The following is a 9516-nucleotide window of genomic DNA, read 5'->3' on the forward strand; positions in this document are numbered from 1 at the left end:
GTCCTTCCTCCGTTCATGTTAATGAATGGAGGACGCTCGACAAGAGCTGGGAGGCGGGGTTAAAGAAAACGCTAGTGCGCATGCTCCAACAGGGCCCGTAATGCGGAAGATCCGGGTACTTTCATCTGAATTCCACACTCGGAAGTCGAACTTTTTTATACATCCTTGGTTTAACGAGATGTTTTGGCATAAAACGTATTAAAGGGAGTCGCAAACAGCAAAGGTTCCAAATCCTCATGTTTAGGAGTTTGCATAGAAACTCATGAACGGAAACCAAAATTTGGCAATTTCTCCCTTTTTTAATTAGTTATTTTAGATTTACACATAATATAATATTTCAAGTGAGCACTGTATTAGATTTTTACATGTATTTGACTAATTTGAATTAAATTAAATAGCAGCAGATACAGAAATACTTTTTTTGTAATATATGGGCACACCAATAAACTACTCTACTGTAAAACATGAATCTGTTAAGTAGTTGTGTAGTTAATTTTGATGGGAAATTAATTTTCTATGGCACATGGGGTTTGCTAATTATTTATCTATTTATTTGTACTGTTCTCTAAGCACCTGAATTTCCCCACACTATGGCTCATTTTATAAAAGGTAAAGTGACAATATTGATAATGACATTAGATATTTAGGATACTTCACTCCTATCTCGGGATAATCATTTTATTTGATTTTAAGTAAAATACATAGGATTTGGCGGTTTTTGTGACAGTTTAATTCTGACATATTCTGCTGGTCTACGTTTCTGATCTGCTGCTATCATTGGACCTACAACAAACCTGGTTACAGATATTTGTAATCTATAAGAAATGTTTGTGGACGAGTTTGTAAAGTAAAGTTATTTAATATACTGTACTGTGAAACCTTGTTTGCTTGTAGAGTTGTGAGAGAAAGTCAGAAAACCTCAGTTTGTGGTTTCAGAATGAGAGTGGTATAATGCCGTTTATCTCCAGCAGGTGGCGGTAAAGCAAAAACCAAACACCACCGCTACCGCAAAATCTGATAGTAGAAGAAGACGAAGAAGAAGAAGGAAGGAGAACGTTTTCAACCCAGGGCCACACGACCTGCCAACGGATAGTTGCTAACATTTAAAAAAAGGTTACATAACTTCGAATTTTCTGATTGCATCTTAGCTCTGAGTGATCTGCCGAGAGGGAGGCGTCGAGAAGAGTCTCCTCAGCACCACATTTCCCGTGATATTTTGACTTTGGCACATCATTTCATCAATTTCAAAACGGTAACGTCAATGTTTGCTAACGAAGCTAGCTCGCTAGCCGCGGAAACGCTGTTAGCCATGTTGGCTGTTAAATTTAGCGCTTGTTTTTACATTACTTGGACTACTGTAAACATCTTGGACCAACGGTATTTTAAATTGGATTATTAGTGACGTCATATATATATGTTTACTGGTATTCATATAAGCAGTCTAGTGTATTAATAAGGGTCATTATTGATGTAAGCTAACGTTTAGACGACAGCGATGTAGCTTGTTAGCTTTAGCTTTGTGTTGGAGTGCAACGCGTGTTTATCTCTAAGTGATCTCTAATGCTACACATATATTTGAGCTTTATGTGAGGTTTAGGGTGGTGTTGTTATTCAGATTAATTGCTACTAAAGTGATCTCTAATGCTACACATATATTTGAGCTTTATGTGAGGTTATGGGTGGTGTTGTTAGTCAGATTAATTGCTACTAAATTGGTTTTTATCGTAGATTATATTTACAACATTTGGGGGAAATCGTTAAGGAAGTTCGGTCAAACTCGGTCTCGCATTGCTGCCATCTAACGTTAACGAACGCTAACTTCTGTTAAACATACAAGGAATGTGACATGGTGGATGGTGCATAACATTAAACAATCATCACAGTGCAAAATACAAGACATGAGCTAAAAATAGAAACATGTAGAAATTTACAATAAAATATAGTAAACAGATGAGTATATTAAAACAATCTAGCTGTCATCCACCAGGTCTACATTTAATCTACCAAAACAATATTAGTTTGTAGTTGTAGCTCATCTGACTAACCTTACAAAGGAGAACCTGGCTCGATTACAAGGTGAATTTAAAGGCATGTAATAACTATTACACGGTGACTATAAAGACATGTAATAACTACATTTCTGTTGGTGCAACATTATTGTTTAACTGTGTAAAGCTGGTACAACAAAGATCAAAGACAGAGCATGTCGGTGTGATGGCAGCTGTATGGGAAGGGAACACAACTTAAGCACAACTGCGTCAAGACGCTTTTTTCAGTGTCTTACAGAAGCTGCCGAAATAGTTTCTTATGTGTAAAAGTAAAGGAGTTGTTTGTGTCTTTCACAGGATCATCATGGCTGATGATTTTGACGTTGAGGCCATGCTGGAGGCTCCATTCAGAAAGGTGGGTTGCAGATTACAGAGATATGAGGCCTGTTTGTTTCACTGTTATCATTTTACTCTTGAGTCCTTTTTTTCTGATATTTGCTACTGTGACAAAGTTTACTTGACTGTTGTGTGGTGTATAATTGAGTATTTCAAACGCAATACAGAATTATAAATAAATCCACATCTATCTCTCTTTATAGACTTCCCTAATGATATCTCACCTCTACTCCCATGAATTCATCTTTGATTCCACTGTGAACTGTGAAAAAAAGGAAGGTAGTTATTGTGCATATACTGATGTACTGTGGTTCACCTTAGGACTAAAAGAGACTCAACCTAGAACATCAATCCCTATTCGGTTGCAACAAGGTGAATGCCAATGGTTGATAAGCCCACCTTTACCTGTCCAGCAAAGGAGGCAGTATTCAGATTTACAACCTGCATGCCATCACGGTTTCTGAATGTGCCGTCCAATATGAGCCGTTTTCTGGAACGTCGTACACTGTGTTGCTTTGAGAAAAACCATGTATCACTCTGTCATCTTTAAGTTGTGTTAAGAAAAAAAAAAAAACATTTCACAAATTAATACGGGATACTCAATTGTGTTTGTGTCAATCTGTTACTGTTTTAAATCCAATAGTTTGACATCAGTATGCTTGAAAATGCAGATATTGCAGTTGTGGAGCGTCTTTGTGCGAATACATGAGCCACGTCATGGTTTTATGGCAAAATACAGGTGAACTATTAATTTCTCTTGCAAGTAAATATGAATACTGCCTCTTTGCCATAGTCAACTGTAATGTGAATCAGCATCTTGATTTTGCATGCTACACGATACCACAGATATTGATTTATTATTATTATGACTGTAACAAATAGATTCTATCTAGCATCATTGTATTATAAAGAGTTTCTTTTCAGTAGTTAATAATTCCTTCTGAAGTCAAAAGGCCAGAAGTATTATATCATGCAACCTAAAGATAATAGCAGTGTAACACGTGGCTGATTTGATGGATTTATTTCTTATTTTTTTTAAATTCATTTATTTCCTTGGGCGTCAATATTACTAAGAAGTGTGAATCCCTGTTTGCTTCAGGGCAAGATGTGTGACAGAGGTGGCATCGAGCTCTTACAGTCCAAGAACGAAAATGGGTGAAGATCACTGGACTGACACCAACCACACAGGATCTCTTTTAGTGGCCGTGGGCCATGCGTGGTCACATGATTAGGCACACATAGTGGCATTGGTATGACCTATGAGACGGGGAATGGTGGAGATGATCTGACTTCTGACCAAGCTTCCTGAACTCTGCTAACATGTTGGACACTCTCCCTTAACTGTGCTTTGTTGCATTCAGTACTGAGCAGCCTTGTTAAAAGCAGGAGTGGGATGGGAAGCAATTGGGGTGGTGGAAGGACACTGTCCAGACATGACAGTAGGAAGTTTTGAAGTATAATTATTAATTGAATACATTCTGCATTTTCTCTTGTCCCACCCCATCCCCTTTACCTTGACGACTTGAAATGTTTCATCTACGTCCTCATGATGTTCTTCTATCAACCTTGCTTAGGATGAGATCAAGTCCTCTCATGCAAATGGACACGGCGAACAAAACAAGAAGTAAGTTTTGATATATTTTCTGGCAATATTAGCTGTTTGATTCTGAGCTACAAGTAAAAAAAAAAAAAAAAAAAAAAAAAGCAATGTGTTTGCCCGTTGCACGACGATGGTGTTGTAACATGTTTCAGAAAAAGGAGAAGCCGTAGCAAGAGCCGAAGCCCAGGTTCTAGGAAGAGAAGAAGCCGGAGCAAAGACAAAAAGAAGAGCAAGAAGAGGAGCAAGAGCAGAGAAAGAAAGAGGAGCCGCAGCAGAGAGCGCCATCGCAGCGGCTCCCGGAGCAAAGAGCGCTCCGGCCGCTACAGAGCACGCAAGAGCCCCGTGTATGTCTCCTTTATATGACCGACGCACTGTGTCCACTCTGTTAGGTACACCTGCACAGTCTCATGCAATCCAATGCAACCGTTATTGTTTACGAAGCAAAAGAGGCGCAACGCACCCACCGGCTATCGTCTGACGATGATTTAGCTTTTTATCGGTTTAAAATGAGCTTAACTGGCTACTTGTGAAACAATCCGGTCGTACACGTCGTCTACCGATAGCTGGTGGGTTCTGAGATTAAACCACCACTAACTAAACCCCTGCTGCCCAGTTTATAACTTCATTTGCACTTCTTTGACAGTGTCGGCTAAAACTGAACATTATAAACACCATAAAAGAAGACTTGATGGCAAATCAGTTGTATTGGATGATAAGTGTGTACAGGCGTGCCTGATAAAGAGGAAACTGAGTGTGAGTAGTTATCAATAGCTAGTGTGTCTGTCTGGTTTGTTTGTTGTATATTCAAATGTTCCGCTTTGACAGAAAAAAGTTCAGATTTAAATATTTCTGTGTTTGTAAAAAGGTATTTAAAAAGGCAAGTATGCAAAGTTACGTACTATCGGTTGTTCAGAGGCCTTTTGTCTCGTCGTACTGAGAGAAGTACGACATTAACGCTTTATTAAAGTGAGCCAACAAGCTGAACACCAGCATCCAGACTCTGAAGCTACTGAATGGAATTCAGCCCTCGTTGTATTCTTTACACTTCTTCTTCTTCTGTAACGTGTGAAAATGTCTTCTGTGAAACGTGCCTCTCTGCGTTTTAGAAGCTGGAATTTGTGTGATTGCTAGTTTCTCCTTTAGGACGACAGCAGTAGACGTCAGTGGTAACAGTAAGAATGTTGAACTACAAAGATTGTTGTCCGTGTGCAGAGAAACTCGTCTTTTCCAGCGTTATTTGAAACTGAAACAGTAATTCTTCTTCATGTTTTAGCCGGAAACGTTCAAAAAGTAGGAGTCCCTTCAAAAAGGAGAAGAGTCCCATCAGGTGAGCTGAAGCTGCACATTCCCGTCTGTAGGTCTGGGTGCTTCATTTCCTGATTTTGTTACAGCACCCTGAAATCAAGTGATTGTTTCTCAAACTCACTTTGAGGTTTTTAACGGATCTTTAAAAATGTGTTTCTATTCAAGAAACTTTGAAGATGCTATCGGGCCGTTTAACAAAATCAGGGAGTATGTCTGATTTACCTTTTTAATTTTCCATAAGTATTCATTATTTTACCATTTATTTAATTATGCAGAGGTATTGGTTTGTTAACGTTTGGTGTTTTCTCTTTTGTTGAAGGCAACCCATTGACAACCTCACACCAGAGGAGAGGGATGCTCGCACAGTGTTCTGCATGCAGCTCGCTGCACGAATCCGAGCTCGAGACCTGGAGGACTTCTTCTCCGCCGTGGGAAAAGTCAGTTGGTTTTGTCGTTGTTGACGCGTGTAATCCGGCGTGTCTGTGTGTGGAAGTGATCTCTTAAATGGTCGACCTTCTCTCTCTGCAGGTGAGGGATGTGAGAATGATCTCGGACAGAAACTCCAGGAGATCAAAGGGCATCGCGTACATCGAGTTCGTGGAGTCTTCTTCTGTTCCGCTGGCTATCGGATTGACCGGCCAGCGGCTTCTAGGAGTTCCCATCATCGTCCAGGCCTCTCAGGTCGGTGTCTTATTATTCTATTATTTCTACCTGATGTGACGGAGCATTTTAATACCAACGCCTCCCTATTAAACCCATTTTTCAAATGGAAACGTGTTCGACCCAGATAACATTGCGATTTAGACAAACTCTGAATTTCTGCATTAATCTACCACATTAACGTAATTACTTTACTTACAACGTGTGATTACAGGCAGAGAAAAACCGAGCTGCAGCCGCTGCCAACAACCTGCAGAAGGGCAGCTCCGGTCCGATGAGGCTGTACGTGGGCTCGCTGCACTTCAACATTACCGAAGAAATGCTTCGAGGGATCTTTGAGCCGTTCGGAAAGGTCAGGAACAAGTTTCACTTCTGAATAAATTATGATTTTTGACTTGTAGATGCATTGGTGACGATCCTCCTGTGTTGTGTTTGCACAGATTGAGGGAATCCAGCTGATGATGGACAGCGAGACCGGTCGATCCAAAGGATACGGCTTCATATCGGTAACCAAAGCGTCTCCACCATCGTCGGCGCTTGACTGTTCGCAGCCTGTTGGACTCTGACCTCTTTGCCTCTTACAGTTTGCAGATGCAGAATGCGCTAAGAAGGCCTTGGAGCAGCTCAACGGCTTCGAGCTGGCCGGCCGCCCGATGAAGGTGGGTCACGTCACGGAGCGCTCGGACTCATCGACGGCCAGCTCGTTCCTGGACAACGACGAGCTGGAGAGGACCGGCATCGACCTCGGCACCACGGGGCGGCTGCAGCTCATGGCTCGACTAGCAGAAGGTTTGTTAATCACCTGCAGCACACGAGAGGAAGTCATTCGTTTGCCAAATTTATATTAAAAACTGTACCAACTGTGTAGATAAATACATCTTACGGTACCGTCCTCAGTTTAGAACAATATAGTTGTCCACAGTCGTATAAGAAGATTGATACGCTGGCTATTGCCTCAGTCTATACTTTCTGTTTTAATGCCTTTACGTTTTTAACTTCATTCAAGATGTCGACATATCGAGACATTTTGTCTCTGAATTCCCTGCAGAACATCGCCGCTCCATTGTGTCTTTATTGTCCACCAGGGTGGAAGTTTGTCTTTCACTCACCAAACATAAAAAACCAGTTGGTAAAAGATAAATACAAATTCATCGACATGGTCATGTTAGACATTAAAGCGGTTCATGTCAGTGTCTGTGGCTTAGATCTACTGTCTCTCTCTCGGGAGGATCTGCTGCTTCTCTTAGTCGTGTATCATCACAGTAAACTTTAAACATTTGGTCGGACAAACGAGACGTGTTACGGCTTTTATTCGGCCTCTGAGGATTCACGAGTGGCATTGTCTCACTATTCTGACGTGTCATGTTGCACGGCTGTAGGTGTCACAATGTTGCTTATCGGACGCCCCGCCCTGATTTTCTCTGCATGATAAACAACAACATGTGAGTAGTTATTGGATGTGAACATTTTCTCCATTTCTGACTGCTGGGTCTCAAAGGATGTTGATCTTCTCATCTAACTGTTTCCTAAATGTCACAATCTGTCCGTGTCATGAAGCGATCATTAGATTTAGTTTCTTAAATTAAACACGTTTTCATTTCTCTCTCTCTCGTCTCTCAGGAACTGGTCTGAAGATCCCTCCTGCTGCTCAGCAGGCTCTACAGATGACCGGCTCCATTCCCTTCGGAAACCTCTCTCTCCCACAATGTGAGCCTCTAGATGACGTGTGTGTGTGTGTGGATATATTATTTCTTCATCTTTCTAATCGTTCTCTTTTTTTGTTTCAGCTCTTCCATCTCCAAGCCAAGCGTTGAACCTCCCGTCACAGCCGCTGGCCACACACTGCCTCCAGCTGTCCAACCTGTTCAACCCACAATCGTAAGGACGTCATCGTTTGCACGGGTTCAAACAAGACTCGCATGCCCAGATGTGCAGTTTTTGGTCTCCGTACATTTTCCTCCTGTCCACAAGTGGCTGTGAAGAAATGAAGCGATTTCAGTGGCGAAGAACAAAATCCATCTGCACATCATTTTGAGTAGAAATGCATCCAAAGCTAATCTGAGGCTTTAGCAGTCTTAAGTTTGGCAAATCTAATGGGTGTTTTCTAAAATGGTACTTTTTGTTACTGGCCTTCTGCTGCAGCTCAGGAAGGAAACCGAGTGAAGCTACAGAGAGTTTCACATTAAAAGCATTACTTTTAGAAGATACGTTGTATTGACTGTCTGACACAAACTGCAGAGGCCTCGTAAACGGTCATTTCAGGAATACCAACAACGTAGGCTTTTGAAGCCGTTGTGTTTCTAACGTTCCCAAACTTGTTCCTTCAGGGAGAACGACCCCACCTGGGCCGTGGAGATCCAGGACGATGTGATTGAGGAGTGCAACAAACACGGAGGAATCGTTCACATCTACGTTGATAAGAACTCTGCTCAAGTAAGTTCACTCCCAAATAACACAAATGAGCTCATTCCAAGTGGCTCAAAGGGGACACGATGTCCGTGTTCCGGTTAATTCACAGACCTGATAGGACGTCTTCTGTAACCGTTTCTGTGTTCTCCCTCACAGGGAAACGTGTACGTGAAGTGTCCCTCAATACCAGCAGCGATGGCGACTGTAAACGCACTTCATGGACGCTGGTTTGCAGGTTTGTGATGATTCCGTTTGGTTTTTGAATCCTTTTTAAAATGTGACCTTTAAGGATCAGAATGTGGAGGAAAGTGTTCCCGTTTTTAACAGCTCATTGTTTCCTTTTCTCTTCCAGGTAAAATGATAACGGCCGCCTACGTCCCCTTACCGACCTACCACAACCTTTTCCCCGACTCGGTAACGGCGAAGCAGCTTCTAATGCCGACACGCCGATAGTCTGAGACGAGCTCGTGAGCGTCAGTGTAAATACCTTTGTTTGCAGTCATGAAACAGACTCAATGAAATTAGTTGGCAGTGTGTAATAAAAGTTGCCTCAAGTTCATGTGTTCATAATTGAATATTAGGCAGGTTTTTTTTTCTGAGTTGCTTTTCAAATTTTTCGTGGGTTTGTGTTGTAAAACTACCACTGAGAAGTAATCTGCAGTTATCTATTGGTCTGTATGTTTTTAAATATTCCTGTCTTATCTGCTTGTTTAAATCAACACTTTTAGATTTCAAATAAATTGCAAAGAGTTACAAAACTGTGTTGGGTTAATGGGCCTTAAATGGCAAAAGTATATCAATGTCAACAATAATCCTTTGTAACTTTTTACAGCCATAATTTCATTTTTTGTATGAAGGCTCCCAATAAACTTTGGCAAATTTGACAATTCACATTTGACAGTTTCTGTCCCATTTCTTTGGGAGTTCCTCGTACCAGTCAATTAAAAATGTGATTTACTTCATTTGGACCCCATGTTTCTCCTCCACTGGTCACTTCAATTGTTTTTTTATTGAATTGGATTCAAACCGGAGTTGCCGCTGACGTTGTGGGACACAGGATGTGCACAGAGAGGATGAACTCGTGTGGATGGTTCCACGTCTGCTGCTGAGCTCAGTTCATCAATCTGAGAATGACGGTGAAAGTTACTAATGCATTTA

At 41.3% G+C, this 9516-nt stretch overlaps 1 protein-coding gene across 8 annotated transcripts; it reads left to right on the forward strand.

The window, feature by feature from the left end:
• The first annotated feature begins 1029 nt into the window (after positions 1–1029).
• LOC142959234 (RNA-binding protein 39-like) lies at positions 1030–9249 on the forward strand. 8 transcript variants are annotated; one of them, XM_076100474.1, is made up of 19 exons: positions 1031–1252; positions 2346–2403; positions 2588–2663; positions 3056–3123; positions 3484–3823; positions 3959–4008; positions 4137–4328; positions 5258–5311; positions 5455–5496; positions 5609–5726; positions 5818–5970; positions 6164–6301; positions 6390–6455; positions 6534–6738; positions 7570–7656; positions 7737–7827; positions 8277–8382; positions 8515–8593; positions 8711–9249. In XM_076100474.1, exons 5-19 carry the CDS (start codon positions 3818–3820, stop codon positions 8809–8811), a joined length of 1488 nt encoding a protein of 495 aa, XP_075956589.1. In that variant the 5' UTR covers positions 1031–1252; positions 2346–2403; positions 2588–2663; positions 3056–3123; positions 3484–3817; the 3' UTR covers positions 8812–9249. The 8 variants fall into 8 exon arrangements, with proteins under 8 accessions (XP_075956582.1, XP_075956589.1, XP_075956597.1 ...); XM_076100498.1 differs by having other exon boundaries at positions 1098–1113; XM_076100482.1 differs by lacking the exon at positions 3056–3123.
• The last annotated feature ends 267 nt before the right edge of the window (positions 9250–9516 follow it).

This window comes from Anarhichas minor, unplaced genomic scaffold (genome assembly GCF_050575085.1).
Source record: "Anarhichas minor isolate MPS153535 unplaced genomic scaffold, ASM5057508v1 ptg000003l, whole genome shotgun sequence".
Classification (NCBI taxonomy): Eukaryota; Metazoa; Chordata; class Actinopteri; order Perciformes; family Anarhichadidae; genus Anarhichas; species Anarhichas minor.

Coding starts and splice junctions, on each gene's coding strand:
- LOC142959234 (XM_076100467.1), top strand. CDS start 2,353: ATGGCTGATGATTTTGACGTTGAGGCCATGCTGGAGGCTCCATTCAGA. Junction 6,739..7,569: donor CATGGCTCGACTAGCAGAAG/GTTTGTTAATCA, acceptor CTCGTCTCTCAG/GAACTGGTCTGAAGATCCCT. Junction 7,828..8,276: donor AACCTGTTCAACCCACAATC/GTAAGGACGTCA, acceptor TTGTTCCTTCAG/GGAGAACGACCCCACCTGGG.